Source organism: Mytilus edulis, chromosome 1, assembly GCF_963676685.1.
Source record: "Mytilus edulis chromosome 1, xbMytEdul2.2, whole genome shotgun sequence".
NCBI classification, from domain to species: domain Eukaryota; kingdom Metazoa; phylum Mollusca; class Bivalvia; order Mytilida; family Mytilidae; genus Mytilus; species Mytilus edulis.
This window is the reverse complement of record NC_092344.1, coordinates 58,005,955-58,025,483: the sequence shown is the minus strand read 5'-3', so window position 1 is coordinate 58,025,483 and position 19,529 is coordinate 58,005,955. Positions and strand designations below refer to the sequence as shown.

The 19,529-nt window shown below is 35.0% G+C and overlaps 3 protein-coding genes and 1 long non-coding RNA gene across 5 annotated transcripts in view; 2 read left to right on the top strand and 2 right to left on the bottom strand.

The window, feature by feature from the left end:
• LOC139485827 (uncharacterized) overlaps nucleotides 1–19,529 on the bottom strand; it is a 971,519-nt gene that overhangs the window by 350,870 nt on the left and 601,120 nt on the right. The gene's annotated exons all lie outside the window — the stretch shown is intronic.
• On the top strand, nucleotides 9,522–13,239 carry LOC139519725 (uncharacterized). Its single transcript, XM_071311959.1, has 5 exons — nucleotides 9,522–9,646; nucleotides 10,159–10,484; nucleotides 11,126–11,248; nucleotides 11,743–11,935; nucleotides 12,445–13,239. Exons 1-5 carry the CDS (start codon nucleotides 9,537–9,539, stop codon nucleotides 12,968–12,970), a joined length of 1,278 nt encoding a protein of 425 aa, XP_071168060.1. The 5' UTR covers nucleotides 9,522–9,536; the 3' UTR covers nucleotides 12,971–13,239.
• LOC139520599 (uncharacterized) lies at nucleotides 15,141–15,996 on the bottom strand. The gene has a single exon (XM_071313415.1). It carries the CDS (start codon nucleotides 15,994–15,996, stop codon nucleotides 15,145–15,147), a length of 852 nt encoding a protein of 283 aa, XP_071169516.1. The 3' UTR covers nucleotides 15,141–15,144.
• Nucleotides 16,417–19,529, top strand: part of LOC139485622 (zinc finger protein 616-like) — an 11,867-nt gene continuing 8,754 nt past the window's right edge. Inside the window, exon 1 of one of the 2 annotated variants that reach the window (XM_071270243.1) lies at nucleotides 16,417–16,512. In XM_071270243.1, the coding sequence (XP_071126344.1) occupies nucleotides 16,469–16,512 (44 nt within the window). In that variant the 5' untranslated portion in view covers nucleotides 16,417–16,468. Of the gene's footprint in view, nucleotides 16,521–19,529 lie in introns of both variants that reach the window. The other variant, XM_071270250.1, reaches the window with a different exon arrangement.

The window sequence follows — 19,529 nt, the reverse complement described above, 5'->3', positions numbered from 1 at the left end:
TGCCTGGTCTAAATCCAAATTTGTTATCGATCAATTTGTCTTCTTCTTCGGACCAACAAAGTAAACGATTTGTCAAAAAAGTAGTATGAAGCTTCGATAAAACACTTATCGATTAATACAATCGGACGATAATTATTAGGATCGGATAGATCACAACTCTTTGGGACAGCAACCACTAGACATTCTGACCATGAATCTGGATGTATTCCCGAACTATAAAATTAATGTAATTATTTAAATAGAGTCTTTAATATTGGCGCAAATACGTCAGGACATGCAGAAAACATTTCTCGTTACCTGAACTTTTACCGGACTTCATTTTTTTTTATTGATGCTACTACTTCGTCTACAGTTATATCAGAGTCTAATTGTGTAACATTTATATCGTCAAATACCATTTACTATGAGATTACAAACTTCGTCACATAGATCCTGCGAATTATCTCCTAGTATTGACTCAAAATGTTTCATCATGGTTTCGTTATTAACTAATCATTTACTAATGTACTGTGTATATATACATTTCAGGTATCAGTCATCCTTATAAGTAAAGATATTAACTAGAAAGATGTTGACTCTCATTTATGACTGATACTCAACTAACAGCTGAAAACAGTGAATTGATCAATATGCCAGTTCTACAGTGCCCTATACGCGACTGTAACTGGAAATCTCAGGACCTGGATGAAGCATTTGCCGCTGCTCTAACCACTGCTCTACAGATTCATGACCGTCCACCCATGGCCACCTCTGGCTCAACCGTCAACGCACAAGTTAAAATTGGACCCACCTACTACATGTATAGCTGCAGGATGTGATCCAGACCAATGTTCAGCATTCAACAGACATGCAGTGGAAAATGCATAAAACAGGGATGACAATCAGAGACATTGTCTTGCCCACTGCCCTTTTCTACTGCTGTGACACTAATCTTCGTACTGAAATTATGCGTGACCTTCAAAGTGATGTTGCGAGTATGATAGAGACAGATCTTCTAAAAGCTATCAAAAGACTGGCCGTCAAAGAAGAAAGCACACTTGTCCAACGTATAAAATTAAACAGAAAGACTCAATCACCTGGGTCAAATATCCGGACTTTTTTTGCCAGTCTCAGAGGCCAATAATCACTCTGCCAGTATATATCAAGCCACGTGCAAAGAACTAGGTTGCAACCACATATTTGATTATAGTGATGAGATCATAAAGGAAAATTTAGTGAGAGGTATTGCAGACCCAGAAATTATGTCTGACCTGTTAGGTGACTCCAAGACTGATAGAACACTAGAAGAGACGGTGTCATTTATTGCTCAGAAAGAACAGGGTAAAGTCCCAAGGAGTGCAGTAGGAGATTCAGCTAGTGCAATGAGTGCTTTATGTAATACAAGTAATCCAAAACGACCACAAGCAGCTGGAGCAAATGTTGGGCTGGTGGTGGTCCTGCTCATTGACAGAGGAATGATCGCAAGACCAGGTCTGGATATTGTGAGGCGTGGATATTTACATGTGCTAAATGCACAGTTAAAGGTCATTACACCAAATCATGCAGCAAATGCACTACATGTGGAGTATGGTGCCACCGTGTTGCATCTTCTAGAATCTGCGCTCAAGGTAAGGGCAACAGGAACCCGCCCAATCAAGGTAGATCAAATAAAGATAGAGACCAGGAACAAGTTGGTTATATATATGAGCAGCTGTGCACTACATCAGAACAGACCAACCAAGCATCACGTCTCGAACTTCACATATTTGATGGACAGTGGGTGGCTAGACCCTCAAAACCACATCCAATGCTTCTGGTGAACATGGCATCTCTGCCTGAGGACCATGCATTATTTGGGCATCCCATGCAAGACACCTTTCAGCTTAAGACAATCACTATGTCCATGGTGGCTGATACAGGGTGCCAAGGTTCAATCATACCGTCGTGACGATCTGCAAACAACCTTGGAATAAATGAAGAGGATCTTCTTCCAGTCAACCTTGTCATGCTGGAGCTATAAAGGAAGACCTTGATGTAATTTGGGCAGTTGCAGTAAACGTTACATCAAAAGACAGTACCAGCAATGCAATGTCAACACGTTTATTGTGTTATGTCTCTGATACCATGGAGCTTTCATTTGCAGAGAAGCACTCATATCTCTGGGGATTATTCATACTTACTTTCCTAATGTGTCAACAGTTACATCTCCAAACATTGCTGCATCTATGGAAAACTGAAGAAGTAACCTGCTCTTGTCCTAGGCGTCACCTGTTCCCACAACTTTACATCGAGGTTTGAAGGCCACAGAGAAACATGTGGAGTCTCTAAAAGAGTGATTTCTTGATTACTATGGTGCTACAACATTTGATGTCTGTGAACATCAACCTTTTTCCGCTTATGAGTTGTGAGCCTCTACAACTCCATGTTGATCTTAATGCCACTCCGGTAGCCATCCACAAACCAGCACTTGTTCCTATCCATTAGCAGGATAAAGTTTATGCTGATCTAGAGAGGAATGTTCGAATTGGCGTACTGGAACGAGTAAGTCAAAACACACCTACAACTTGGTGCTCAAGGATGGTGGTAACCAGCAAGGCTGATGGCACTCCAAGGCGGACAGTAGACCTACAACCACAAAATCGACATTCTGTTCGGCAAACACATCATGTTCCAATTACCTTTCATCTGACTGACCGCGTCCCTCGAGGCATGAAAAAAACAGTGACAGACGCTAGGAATGGGTACCACTCAGTGCCTATTCGTGAAGAAGATCGACATTTCACAATATTCATAACACCATGTGGACGCTACAGGTACAAAGTTGCTCCACATGGGTTAATGGCCAGCGGTGACGCAATCAACGATTGATGCTATAATATCAACTTTCAACGACAAGGTTAAATGCGTAGATGACACATGTATGTGGGCGAACTCTATTGAAGCAGCATTCTTTCAAGCATATGAATGGCTTGACCTGTGTGCACGTAACGGTATTACATTAAACCCAAATCAGTTTCAATTTGCTCAAGACACTGTCAATTTTGCAGAACTTACTTTAACCAAAACAAATATACGACCAAGTACCAAATTCCTAGATGCAATTAGCAACTTCCCAACACCAACTGACATTACTGGTACAAGAGCTTGGTTTGGGCTTATAAACCAAGAAGCATATGCATTTGCCATGGCAAGACAGATGAAAACTGTTTGTGCTTTATTGAAACCAACCACAACGTTCTGCTGGACATATGAACTAGATGAGGTATTTCATAAATCTAAAGAGATAATTATACAGGAGATGAAAGAAGGTGTTCGTCTTTTTTACCCCTCTCGTATGACATGCTTAGCTACCGACTGGTCTGTCGATGGAATTGGATTCTTCTTGATGCAAAAGTACTGTCAGTGCTCCAATAACACGCCTACATGCTGTAATGATGGTTGGAAATTATGTCTGGTTGGCAGCAGATTCACGCATCCAGCTGAAAGCAGGTATGCTGCTATTGAAAGTGTGACCTTGGCTGTTGTGTATGCACTTCACCAAACACGCTACTATGTTCTTGGTTGTGAAGATCTTCTTGTTGCAACTGACCATAAGCCACTACTTCAGATTCTGAATGATCGATCACTCACAGACATCGACAACAGACGACTCCTCAACCTCAAAGAGAAAACTGTATGGTACAGGTTCACAATCATTCATGTTCGAGGTAGAAAGAACCTTGGACCAGATGCAGCTTCAAGGTATCCTGTTGGACCACCAGATCGTCTGAACTTACCCGGTGAAGCACCTGAACTTGATTCCCTTGTTAACATGACTGCTCATTATCATGATACACTCACCAGTTTATGTCTACATACAGAGGATAATGATACAGCTAATGACACCTCCACAGTCGCTGCTAAAACCTGTGCCTTGAATTCTGTTATCATAGTTGTTACTTGGAACATGGTCCGTGAGGCCACAACATCAGACTCTACATTTTTTAATCTCATCAGACAGCTGAAGGCAGGGTTCCCAGAAGACTTCAAGGAGCTACCAACAGACTTGCTTCCTTACCATCGCTTTGCATCTAGTTTATGCACCGGCCGGCCGTGGATGGTGTAGTTCTTATGGACCAACACATTGTTATACCACCAGCTTTTCGAAAACCAGTACTTAATGCTCTACGTATATACATGCAGCCCACCAAGGAGTCAGTGCTATGCGTGCTAAGGCCATGGACTCTGTGTATTGGCCTGATATCACAGTAGACATTTCCCGAGGTAGAGACCAGTGTGTTCACTGCCATCAGATGGCCAAGTCAAACCATATGCAGCCACAATCTGATATAACACCTCCAGCTTATCCGTTCCAGATGATTTGTAGCGACTACTTCACTTATAACAGTAATGACTATGTAGTTATTGTTGACAGGTATTCAAACTGGCCAATGGTATACAATATAAAAAAAGAAGATGTGGTATGATTGCCAATGAGACAACTGTCCAAAAGAGACCAAAATGACACAGACATTAACAACTATAGGTCACCGTACGGCCTTAAACAATGAGCAAAGCCAATACCGCATAGTCAGCTATAAAAGGCCCCGATAAGACAATGTAAAACAATTCAAACGAAAAAATAACGGCCTTATTTAAATTAAAAAAACGAACGAAAAACAAATTTGTAACACAATAACAAACGACAACCACTGAATTACAGGCTCCTGACTTGGGACAGGCACATACATAAATAATGTGGCGGGGTTAGACATGTTAGCGGGATCCCAACCCTCCCCCTAACCTGGGACAGTGGTATAACAGTACAACATAAGAATGAACTATAAAAATCAGTTGAAAAAGGCTTAACTCATCAGATGGACAAAAATACAAGTGGACGTGGCCGGGTACATCAGGTGCATAGGGACTTGTCAAGAGACTTGGTGAGACATTTGTGATATTTGGCATCCCAGAAGACTTGACATCTGATGGAGGTCCACAGTTCACAGCAGGGAAGACGCAAGAGTTCTTAAAGGCCTGAGGGGTTCGTCATAGACTTTCATCAGTGGCAAATCCACATGCTAACTGCAGGGCTGAGGTTGCTGTGAAAACAGTAAAACGCATGCTGGTGGACAACATCACTGCCATTGGATCGCTGGATGTTGATAAATTCCAGAGAGCATTACTGATGTACAGAAATTCTATAGACCCGGAGATGAAAGCATCCCCAGCATTGATTCTGTTTGGGCGACCCATTCGTGATGCCATTCCCATACTGATGGGTAGATAGTCTCCTCATGAAACATGGACTGAGTTAATGTCTCATCGAGAACTGGCACTTGCCAAATGTCATTCGAGGGAACATGAACGGTGGAATGAACACACTCACATCCTGCCTCCACTACAGATGGGAGATCATGTGTACATACAAAACTTGGTAGGCAATCATCCCAGGAGATAGGAACGTACAGGAACAGTTGTTCAAGTACGACAATACCACTAGTATGTTATACGTGTAGATGGCACAGGCCGAGTTACTATCCGCAACCGCCAGCACCTTCGAAAGTTCACTACTTTTCAAACCACTCAAACACCAGGTACTTTGATGGCACCCACTACAGTTCAACATAAGGAAGTAATCTTGAATTCTCCAACTCCATCCAAGATAACACTGCCACAAGTGCCCAATATTCCTTTAAAATTGACTTTATCACCAACAAGACTCATCATGCTCATTAGTTAACCAGTTGTAATGAATGAGACTCAGACTACAGTCCCAACTCCAAAGCCGGCAACTCAGACAATACAACAGCCTCCACAAATAGATTTGGACCAGTCATACCACCACATCCCTGAATCAGATGTGCCTGCTATGACTAAGATACCACGAGCTCTTTCCCGTCTTCAGCCACACAATAAAGCTGGGGGAAATGAACTATTAACACCATGAAGACCGAGCCGCCGCAACACAACAGAAAACAGCATTGACGAATCAGGAACTGATTAATGAATTATATTTAGATATTTGTAAGGGAATCTAGGAACTTTTTGTTTGAAATTGTGAAAGGACATTATATATGCGTTTAATTTTGTTATATTTCGTCCGGAAGACTTAACAGAACATTCCTGAAGATTTACTTTCTTATAGACTTGACTTTATTTGTTGAAGTTTTTTTCGTATACTAAAACAAATTGTCCCCGGGGGAGGAGATAACTAATCATTTACTAATTTACTGTGTGTATATACATTTCAGGTATCAGTCATCCTTATAATTAAAGATATTAACTAGGAAGATGTTGACTCTCATTTAGTTATCAATTTTACACTTGTTGTTCACTTTTCGTTTTAACGACGACCAGAACTTTCGCGGTTCGGTAAGTCGCAGAGTTTGATACCTTTTTGACGTTTGTAAGTTAAATTGTGCTTTTCGTTTTATTTTAATATATTTGTTTCGTGAAATAACGTATGCCTTTCGGTTGACGTCCGACGGATGATGATGGAAAACAATTCTAGCCACATGAAAATCTTTACGTGCAATTGCACATTGATATGTAACCACTCGTTGTTCGGCCTAACTTTAATTTCATCTTGGCGTATTAACAAGGATCTACCAAAAACTTTATTAGCACTATCAAATAAGATGTTTGTAAATTCCTTAACAGCATGATTTAAGTTTTTTGTATTGGTAATGTTATTCTCTAGAGACAATTAATTATGTTGTTCGTGCTGTATAATATCTTTATATTCATTACATCTTTTTATATCCCACTTTATGTAATTGCGAATCTTTGGAAACGATAACTCCGGTCTAAAATTTCGGAATTCAAGTTCAAATACTAATGGTGCGTGATCAGAAAATTCGTTGAAATTCAGCACATCAAAATTCTTAATAAGTTTATAATCGCTAGGTGAAACAAGTAGGTAGTCGTTGACACTCCTGCACATTGTACAGAATGTGAATTTTCAAACACGATTTCCGAGTCTTCCATTTGCAATAGTAAGTTCAGTTTTATAACATAACTGTAAAAGTTTTCGACCCGAAATGCGTTAATGGTTTTGTCTACGGAGTGCCTTTTCGGAACAATCGGGGTTTCCACGTGGTCTACATGTACTATCTAAATACAGATCTAAGTTATCATTTGATAAAACATCATCAATTTCACCAATACGACTATTTAGGTCGCCACTCACTAAAAATTAACCCTCTTCTTTATACTCTAAACAAATCATGACGTTCTATAATATCATAAAAATCAACATCACATTTGTTATAAAAGTTTGATTTTTCATGTGGAATATAAGAAAAACATAATATGTAGATATCATTAGTAGTATTAAAAAATTTAGTTTAATTATAACAATACCAGTCTATCTCTCTATCTATAGAAATACCGTCTGTTTACTTTGTTTTACAAAAAATAGCTAATCCATACACCTTTACTTCGAGTACCAGTCCTATTTTAACATTTCTATTCAAACATACAAGTTTCACAAAACCTTCTATTTCTATTATTTATTTTTTTCTTGTAACCAAGTTTCACATAAAAACAAAATTTCGTATGTATTTACAAAATTCAAAAAAACATTGTCTTCATAACAAGAATTGAAACCATGTACATTCCAACTTAAACATTATAAATTGCTCAATTATTCCCTGTGCTGTTCCTATGGGACATACTCTTTACTACCTACAAAAATTTTGTCCTTCACAAAATATGCCTTGATATCCCTGGAGCGCAGTTCCTTCAGTAATGGTAATTTTTCTTTTCTACGTTTTTGTATTTCTAATGAGAGCCATACATATGTCTGTTCCTATGGGACATACTCTTTACTACCTACAAAAATTTTGTCCTTCACAAAATATGCCTTGATATCCCTGGAGCGCAGTTCCTTCAGTAATGGTAATTTTTCTTTTCTACGTTTTTGTATTTCTAATGAGAGCCATGCATATATATATATGTTGCGCGTAAAATAATCCTTTTTAGATTTCGAAATGAAGTAGGCTAAAGCCGCTACAAGGCAGCACCCGCACCCGCAAAGTGGAAATTCCCTTAATATAAGTTGCAATAACTTGTTTCCCAATCCACTATGAATAAATATGTTTAAACTAATTACACTAGTCAATGATAATTAAAGCAGCCGGCGCTAGCTAGGTGTGTAGCACTCTTGTTTATGTATTTGCCTAAAACAACAGCATTCTCAAGACAAAGAGAAACTGTGTAAAGTGCAAAAAACTGTCATCAAGATAAAGGTTCATTTCTGATAAGAATAATTTCATACAAGTGTCATACACATGAGAGGTTTAGCTAGCTATAAAACCAGGTTCAATCCACCATTATCTATGATAAGAAAATGGTAGAAAATGCCTGTACATGTACCACTGAAGTCAGGAATATGACAGTTGTTATCCATTCGTTTGATGTGTTTGAACTATAAGCCCTTTCACGATAAATCCCGAGCATGCGCATAAACGCTTCCGGACGGCAACTTGTTTACACTAGATACCAACATGGCGACCCGGGAAAGTTTAAATAAGTTAAATCTCAGTTCTTTAAAGATCCTTGCCGCGGAGCATAATATTGAAGTGGAAAAGAAGAAAAAAAGAAAGGATAATTTCGGATATACTGAAAGAACAAGTTCCTTCATCTACTTTAACACCGATTATCAAGCAGGCAGTCCTAGTGGGTGATGTGACGATTCCCAGTGAACAAAATGAAAACCTCCCACCCTTCAATAGAGTGACTTACACCATCTGTGACCAAACCAAATTTCCAATAATCAAATTTGCACATATTTATGATTTTATGGTAACAAGACCTACGTATTCAGGGACAACAACTCAAAATTTCAAGGGGCTAGACAAGGCAGTCAAACATTATGATGCTGGTGATATCCAAGAAGTAGGAATGGCACAGGTAATAAAACCCAGAATATTTAAGATAACAGACTTGAATTTGACAGGCACACTAAATTAAAATGATATATAGAGGTAGCACTAGTTAATTAAATGAAAATAAAGACACCAAAAACATTATAATTTATATGTATGCCCATGATCATTAAAAATCATAATTCAATAAGAAACTTAATTATAAAAACTAATTATTTTGATATGTAATATTTTTCGGTAAAGAATACATTGACTAGATTTTCAATTTGCACAGCTCAATATCATATATAGGATTTATATGTAATTTTTTTTGTATTTCTGGTCAGGAAAACTTGCATCATTTTTAAATGTGGTAGTTAATAATAAGAACATCAGTCTGCAAAAAAAATATCAAATGAAATATTAACAGCAACTCCTTTAATTTAGACTATAAGATTTATACTTAGAAATTTTTGTGGTTGCCATTAAAAGCATCCAGATGAGTATTCTGGCAGAAAGTAACAGTTTAACACAAAACAATTATACTTTGTATATATTTTCAATTGTATAGACAAACATCACTTTTTAAAAGAAAATAAATTCTATTTATGAAGAAAGAAAATACTGTTAATAAGCAAATAATTTATACAAAACTTAAATCTTTCTTTGTGATTTCAGATCAACGAACAGACAATTTATATCAGAGCAATGTGCCAAGCATCCATGAAGAAACAAAGATACCAGGTGTATATATGCACTTTGAAAACAGATAGTGGGGATTTTATGGTGCAATATGGATACTGTCAGTGTCCTATAGGGTAACTATTAGTAAAAAGTATTATAATATTTTAAAATAAAAAGATTTTTCTTAAACAAATTCCACAATTGATTATGTTGTGCTTATGAACAATTCAAAGTTAACCCTTGTTCCACTAACAATTTCTTTTAAAAGTGAGCTGCCTTATATTTAAGATCTAGGTGTAAACGTTTACAAACTTAATGCTTAGGTGGGGGAAAAAATTCATTTTGGTTCTGATTTTCATTGAATTTTGCCCTACCCCATATTTTCTTTATTAGGGCTGTAGAGAAAACTAATTTTAAATCAGATACCACATTTTACCTTAAACACTGTCATTGTAATTTTCTTCTTAAATCTTATATCATTTAGACATCAGGATTTAACCCCTACATTTATAATTAAAAAATAATAAACTAATGAAAATTAGTACAGTAGAAATCTATGCTCCATCTATTTGTTATATAATTTGTAACTAAAATGTTTATTTTTATCAACAATATGTCTTCTAATATATTATTTTTTAATTTTTAGGTTAGCACAGTCATGTAGCCATATTGGCAGTCTCTTGTTTGCATTGAGCCGAGCTAAAGTCGGAATAACAGAGGCAGAGAGCTGTACCTCTAAATCCTGTACATGGAATGTTCCGAGGAAAGATGTTCAACCAAGACCATTATGTTACATGGCATCAAAGAAACCAAAGTTGGCTTCTTCATCTGAGGAAGGAATTGCAGGTACATCTGAGGCTGGTAATACCACATTCCAGTCTTTTGACCCACGCCATACAGCTGACCGTACAGTAAATCTGGACTTAACATTACAACATTTAATGGAACTAAAGAATGTTTTTCCTAATACAGGTATAGTATAGTAATCAGCATTATATTAAAAAAAAAACAGTTTTAAAAAAAATAATATAATAAAGTAATTGGATGTAAAAGTATTGAAACACAATCAGTGTCAATGCCTTAACTCATTTTTATAAAGGTGACAAATCATACCACAATATATTGCTTCTTCTGTTATGTTTGATACATATATGCATGCCCCTAATTCTCACTGAATTGCTCAATTTCCACATTACCCAAAATATTCCCATAAGTAAGCTTTCTTTCCTTTCTTAAATTTAGCACATTTTTTTATTAAATAAAAATCAATAGTATTATGAATCAGTTTACTTTGTAGATTATGGGTTTTTCTATTGAAGTAAAGGGGAGATAATTAGAATTAATGGAAATATACATCTCATTATGTTGAACCCTCAACATTTTAGATTTCTCTGCAATCAAATAATTTTTAATGACACTAAGATATTATTTTATTTTGAATAACCATCTATTTATCTTATAGGTAAATATGAAAAAAAACATTGAACTACATTGAAGTGTATAATTTCAAAGGGCTTATTATTGCAAAGCAAATATTAGGTGTACAAATTTTTGCAAAATTTGTTTTGTCTTTATTAAACAAATAATTAATTTTTGAAATTTTATTTAAAAAGGCATGTCTCATTTATGGAATATTCCTGAATCTACTCCTGATGTACACCAAGAAGTGGAGATGGATACTTGGGTTGACCCAATGGAAAGAAAGATGAAAGAAATGCTATATACAGAAAACAACTGTAATTATATTAACACATTTTATTTAAATGGCTATTAGCATGATTCTAAAAATATTTATCCAAGATAAACTCAAATTAGTGAGGAAAATTATTTGATTGCAAGGAATTCATGCCAATATGTTTTATAAATACAATATTATATAATCACAAATACATGTAAATATTAATCACTGGTAGATGCAGAAAGGGAGGGGTGTCCAAACAACACATTTGAATTATTGTACATATTGTAAGAACCCCACATTTATCCTGGGTTTGGACCCCTTTCATAATGGTTAGATCCCCCACTATGTATGCTGGACTCACTGCAATGATATTTTTGCTTCAAAAATATAAAAGTGTGTGCACTTTTTTTACAATATAAAATATAAATCTCCTTTCAGTATGCTCACAAGCTAAATAACCTTCATGTGAAAAAAAAAATTCTTCTACTTTATGATTAAATGTTTGAGCAAACACCCTATCTTATACTTTATATAATACTTTTAAAACAGTACCACCACCATCAATAGAAACAGAGCTGGTTGATTATATAGAGAGAAATACAAGGTTGCAGAGAGGGAGCACAGTATGGAGAGATCTTCATAAAGGAAGGATAACGAGTTCCATGTTTGGTGATGTTATTGCTGCAGGAAGAAGTCCAAATTCTCTTATAAGACAAATAACTGAGGGATCCTCCCTTGATAGGTATTCAAATTTAAATTGCAGAAATTTCTACATAAAAAATGTACAATTATCAATGAGACAACTCTCTATCAGGAAATAATTAACAACAGATTTTTTTTTTAATTTGATGTAAACAACAGTACTACTTAAAGTGATGAATGTAATTTAAATACTTATAAGCAGATAAGTACAGAACATTTGAATTTTTAACAGAATGTCTTGGTAAACTATATGACAATATAGACTAGTTGATAAAATGAATGCAAAATAATACAGGATTTTGATTTTAATTTAGTGTGACATTCAAACATTCATATTTCTGTAATAGTTATTCATGTATAAATATCACAATAACCACATAATTGACAGAAAATCAATACTATCAGTCAATTCATATGGATTACTAATTTGGACAAAGGGTTATTGACCAGTCAATAAAGAAACTATTATTGTTTTGTCCAATGAAAGTCCATGATTATCTTTGCAAAGTTGTAGTGATAAAAATCTTTATGTACATTACTGTTTTGCAGGTATTCATCACTTCCTGTTGCTATTCAGTGGGGAGTAGACAATGAGGACAGGGCAAGGGCCCAGTATACAGAACTGAAGCAATGCATTCATGATGAGTTCAAAGTAGAGACAGCAGGGTTAACTTTAAACAATATCTACTCATTTCTAGGAGCAACTAGTGATGGCAGAGTGATTGAAGGAGACAGTGTTGGTCTCCTAGAGATTAAATGTCCATTTTCTCTGAAGGGAGTGAAAGTCAACACATTGGAAATTGACATGATTCTGGGGATGAATGACCCTAGTTTTTGTTTGGTTTCTACACCTGATGGCCCAACATTGAACCCACTTCACAAGTATTATGCACAGGTCCAAGGTGAAATGGCAATTAAAGAACTTCCTTGGTGTGACTTTGTTCTGTGGACAGCAGCAAAAGAAAACAGCATTTGCATTGACAGGGTGTACTTTAATGCTGAATTTGTACAAAACATGCTACAGAAACTTGTTAAATTCTATATGGATAACATTTTTCCATGCTTTTATCAGTAAACACATTATTACAATTTTAAGAATAAATATAATAGTTAAGGCAACTTGAGGGTATAATTGCTTAACATCAACAAATTGATTTTTTTTTTTAAATGTCATCAAGATAATGATTGTTGCATTTGTGTAACCATTTTTTCTAATTTTGAAAATGCTGAAATCCTTTAAAATAAAATGTTTATGTGGAAATTTAGTATTTTTTGAGATTATATCTAAGGGAGATAATATATGATTTGTATATTCAGCATGAACAAGCAAATTTTAATGAGCTATATGACCATTAATTTATTTTCTTTTTAATTCTAAGTTTTCGTTCTAATAATGATAAAATAAATGAAATATGTATAATTTCTTTCATTCAAAAATTATCCATCATGAAACCAAGGATTTGATGTTTGCGTTTACCCTAAATGTACTTAACTTAAAATTATTTTGAAGTGGAAATTGCACTGCAATAAAAAGACCATTGAACAAGAATTATTTTTTATAATTTACAATATTATTGAGCTTAGCATGAAAATATTATGAGTTAAATCAGAAGCACATATAACTTTGACAGACACAATGCAATTTAAACATATCTTCAATAGTCCATTTGCCAATTTGTCATCAGTTTAAAAAAATAAAGAAACAAGTATTAACATCAAACTTTTTAGCTTATTAAAAGATTAACTTGATTAACAATATTTTTAAAACTTTATTATTTATAAGATCTCAAACATAACATGAAGATAAATATTTCTGCTATCTCATGGTCAATAAAATAATATGTCCTAAGGGAAGTAACTCAAGGAAATGAATATTTTATTACAGAATTGGCAAACAGGCTGAGAAGAGTAAACAAGGGTAATAATTATTGAAAAACAGAATCAGGATTGCAATCAGGAAATAACTGACCATCATCATTGATTCTTTTTATTTGCTGAAAACTTTTGAAAATGCAAATTTAGACCTTTAAATTCTTATATTAAGTAAACTTTGTGTAACATTTTAGTTATCAAAGAGTAAGACTTCCCGTACGAAATTATAAGGCGTATTACGCCTGGAAATAAGGCGTAAACCAGGCGTAAGTGGTAGTTACGTGTCTAGATCCAAGCGTAAGGGAGCAGGAAACGTAAATTTGTAGTCCTTACGGGCGTAGAAAAAAGCAGTTAACCTGGCGTAAATTGAAATAAGCAAGGCGTAAGTTTTCTTACGGGCGTAAATTGAAATAGGCAAGACGTAAATTTTCTTACGGGCGTAAAACTGTTGGTATGGTGTAAATAGAAATACCCATAATGCTTTGTTTAAAGGATCATGGGATTTTTTTTTCAAAATTTGGCTCTTTGGTTTTAGTTTGTAAAGGTTGGACACATGGCAGCTTCATATATTCAGGGATAATTTGCTTGTTTTGTGCTTTTTGGAAGAATCTGAAATTGGAAATACTGAATCTAATAAATAAATGAAAATTGTGAAATAAAAGGAAAGTAGTTATACATGGTAAATAATAATAATGTGAGTATAACTAAGTTATTTAAAAGTATTATGTTCTATCAGAATTTTTGAAATCCCAAAACCTTTATCCTTGGATAATAACATTAAAATCTTTTACTTTAAGTTAAATTGCAGTATTATCATTTATAAATTAGTTCAAAAGACAATAATTTTCAAAAACAACTTAGTACGTTAAAATGCTATTTCAAGAAAAAATAGTTGTTATAATTCTGATTTAAACTTAAACTTATTTGAGCCATTGTCTGCATAAAATGTATTTATTTCTATATTAGCTTCTTCAATGGTTAATATTTCAAGTTTTTTGTCAAACAATAAGAAATAAAAGCAACAGTACAGAAGTTTGTATCAATACACAAAAGTACACAGCTTAGGGTTAATACACTGAACTAAAATAAGTGTAGTATTATGTAAGGATATTACGCCTGGTTTATTTATTGACCAGGCGTACTCATTTGCATATTACGCCTATTTTTTTGTGAACCAGGCGTACTCATTTAAATATTACGCCTAATTTTACGCCTGGTTTACGCCTTAGTTACGCCTAATTTACGCCTGGTTTACGCCTGGTTGACGCCTGGACATGCATTCAGTAAACACTGCAATGCCGCCAGGATAAAGTATGATTTTTACGCCTGGTTTCCGTGTCATATACGGGCGTCACAGTTCGTACAGGTTATAGCCTATTACTTGACTAGGGGTTCATCAAAATTTGTTAACCAACAACACACTTTAAAAATTTGTGTAGATTGTGGTGCAATAGATAAAGGCATAACACCATCAAAAATGTGAAAATTTTTCACTCTTCCAATACTTCTTTCTACATGAATTCTTAACTTTGCAATTTCTTGTGTTTCAAAAACCTGTTCAGTTGTAAACTGAGCAGAAATACCTTTAAAGGGTGGCATATTTAGTGTACAATTCTTTTTGTCTAATAAATCTTTTATAGTAAAGCCTTTGTCAGCCATTACAGAGTCATTCTCATCCAACAAATCCAGTATACCAGATTCAAGAGTTATCTGCCTGTCAGAAACTCTACCACCCCAACCTTCTGAAACAAAAGATATAACACCAGATGGAGTGATTCCAACTAAAAATTTCACAGTATTATGATTTTTATAGTTAGAATATGTAAGGCTTTGGTTAACAAGACTAGCAGAACGTTGTAAAAAAATTTCTGTACAGTCTATAATAACCCTTGTTTTGGGATATCTGGTCTTAAAAGCATCTGGCATGGTACGGTCAACTATTTCTCTGCTTGGAAATGGGTTAATGACTTTAAGCTCCTCATACAATAATGATAGCCATGAAGAAAAATATTTTGAAAATGTTGATTCTGAAATTTTGAACCTTTCGGCTATATCTCTAACGAAAAGTCCTAATCTAAGTCTCATTAAGACTGCAAAAAACTGATCAATTAAATCAATGCAGTTGGTTGATGTGCGTTGTCTATCTTGCTTCTGATAGGTGTCTGAACCAGTCCAGTACTGCATTCTCTCTGCCTTTGGTTTCAGATAACTGAAATAGTAATTGACCATATCTTACTGCATTTAAGGAAAATTCTGTTCGAAAGATAGTATCTTACAATTTTCACATGTAGGAGTACTACTACAAATTCAGTAAAAAGATTTACACGAGTGACGAACAGTGACTTATGAACATTTAATTTTTTTTTGGATGATTAAAACTGAACTTATTTATAAATTTTGCTAAATATATGTTGATTTATATGTATATTGAAATCGTGTTTTATTAATTTTGAATAAATTGTTGATCTTCACCTTTGATTTAACTCAAACATGTCAGAAGAAAATCATCGGAACATGAAAAAAATGTTGTAATTTGAATAGAATCTAATCATATATTTTGCAGGCCCACGATCATGGTTTTAGTTTAACACTGATTTATGTCTATCCTGCGCTCCATAGGTAAATCCTTAATTATCTCCCTTTGTATTTTGTTTACCTTTTAGTGTGTAACTGTGTTTATACACCTCAGAGTTCAATATACATGTACGCATGCAGTAGTCAAGTAGAACAAGGCAAAGACAAAAAGTAAACTAGTAAATATAAAATTGTTTGTATGCAAATGTTATAATGTCATAATAATCGAAAACAGACTAACACGGGCGATTTGAACATTGTTGAATGTCCATTTCACAAAACTCGTGAGCAGGTGAAAGGGCGCGCAAACGGACCCGGATTCAAGCACAGGTATTTGGGGCATGGACCCCCCTTTTTTTGACCTCACTAAAAAAAATTGTTAGGTGTTTTTTTTATTTATTTTCAACATGTTCAATTTTCTACAATGTATGAACATATATCAAGTCTCAACAATCCATTGCTATTATAGTCGATTGCAATAACTTTTTTACTATCCATAGGAGCACCAAGTTTTTCACTTCGCACCCACTCATGTTCGCCTCCTTTCACTTATCTTTTGTGTTTTACATTTAAATTTAAAATTTTCAATGTTTTACTCATACCAAGCTATAAATACATTCAGTATATCACACAAACTCAAGGCCGTAACTTCCCTTGAGGCAAGTGAGGCAATTGCCTCACTAAAATTTCGACACTGATCATTTTTTTTTATACATATATATAAATATAATAGTCATTTGTTGTTCTGTCTCAACCTTAATTTCTATAACTTGTCATTTCTTTTAAACTATTTTTGATATAACTCAGCATCTCAACGGGTGATGTTTCTCGATAACATTAACTAATTAACGATAATCATCATGGATCTGTAGTTAAAAACAGGCTCTTGCAGAAAAAGGAAAAATCACTGAAGGTAAAGAAGGAATAATTCTAGTAAACTAGTTTTTTTTAACAGAGTCTGGGTATTGCATATAACTTCATTAGAACAATCCAAAAACGATTAGTAGACTGACAAATCAAGTACTGGTCTTCGGAAGGGGCAATCCTGTCTACGTATTCATTTCTCCGTTTAACCAACTTTTGACAAATCAAGTAATGGGCATCGCAAGGGGACAGTCCTGTCTACGTATTCATTTCACAAACTTTAATATTTCTCTTTACAGATAAATAAAATATAAATAATACGAAACATGCATGAATTAGTTTTATCCATGTTTCTTGAACCTTAAAAATTGAAAGAATATCCCATATTCCAATTTGATATTATTGAGAAATGGTAGAACCTTTAACACAGGATTTTGTCTTTACTTATTCTGGACTACGTTTTTTTTATATTCGGGTTTTCGGAATCGGACACCCCCAACCCCTAACCCCTATATTTATAGATTCTGGAACTAAAATACCACCAACTATTTCCAGAAATAATTTGAAATTACGGACCTACATCAAAAACTCCATTCCAATTCCCCTGTACCCATATTATATATACTTACTCTATAGACATAATCATATACATCTATCTTATCTCATTCTATCCTTAGTTTGTCTACTCTTTGTCAGCATAAAAGCAAGTTTAATATTTTGTAACTGCGACTGTATGATGGTGCTTACAGGAAAGCTTAATTCCCTTTTGCAAACAAAACTGTTACTACCGAGGCGGCTACCGAATTGCTGATGGAGAAGGAATTAGAAGAAGACATTGATCATTGTGTTTATGATAATGTGTTACCTTTAGAGACATAGACTGCCCTGAAACGACTGAAAACTTGGAAAAGAGCATGCATGAGTGGCGAGAGAGTGTGCGGTCTTGCCATGCTCCATGTTCATCGCGATAAGGATATCAGCAGACCAAATTATGATTCTGAAACGATTTGACTGAACCGGCCATAGAAAAATTTGGCAAAGTCTACTGAATCGATGTTTGTTCTATGTTCTGGCAGCAGACTCAAATCAGTGATATTTGGATGATAATCTTACATATAAATTTAAATAAAGTTGTTAAAAATTTGGTGTTAGTAAAAATCTAAAAATATGAAAAATTTATATAAAAAGTGTCCAAATTCAAAACATTATCAAACTCTCTAAAAATGTCTAGAATGCAGAATTTTGCACCATTCATTTCATACCCTCCAAAAAAAAATTTCGGCTCAATTATTTTGCCTCACTAAAATAAGATGCCTAGTTACGGCCTTGAAACTACACTATGAAAAAGTATAAAGGCGGACGCACTAACCTTGAAAATGTGGAATCAGAAAAGGATATTGGTGTAACTATTGACACAAATCTGACATTTGCAAAACATATCCAAAACCAAGTCAATAAAGCTAACCAGATCGTAGGCCTTACTCGCTGTTCCTTTGTCCACCTAGACAATCGTACATTTACCTTATTATTCAAGGCACTAGTAAGACCGAATCTGGAGTACGCAAACAGTATATGGTCACCCTACAGGAAGGCTGACATTACTAGTATTGAGAATGTGCAAAAGAGAGCGACCAAAATGCTGCCTACAATGAGAGACTTACCATACGAAGACCGCTTACGAAAACTCAAGCTTCCAACCCTCTGTTTCCGCCGCTTGCGAGGTGACATGATAGAGTCGTACAAATTATTGACCGGGTTATATGACACTAGAGTCACAAGTGGTCTGCTAGAGATGCACAACACAACAAACACAACAAGAGGCCACTCGAAGAAACTTATGAAACAACGAAGTCGTCTGGATCTCAGGAAGTACTTTTTCACCAACAGAGTAGTAGATATATGGAACAGCCTCCCTGAAGGAGTTTTTTCAGCAAAAACTTTAAACACTTTCAAAAACAGATTAGATAAATTTTGGGCCAACCAACCATTAATGTATGCTTTCGAAGCAGAATACGAAATTCTATCCGGAAGTGAGAAACGAACAATTAAATATAACGATGAAGTAGAGCAGAATATATTGGTGCAACAGTGCCAGCCTTCTGAAGATCTATACATGTAGGTATCCATAGGTAGGTAGTATTTACACCAAAGCAATTTTAAAAAACAACAATCATGATTTCCAATTATTCAACTGGAATTTGAATTAAAATTGGGCGCGAAACGTGTAGTATTCTACAAATTAACTTACAGGCGCGTAGCTACCTATACGCTAACACGCAGTTGCCTGCACATCGATTCGGCATGCAAAAAAAAATGTCAAAATA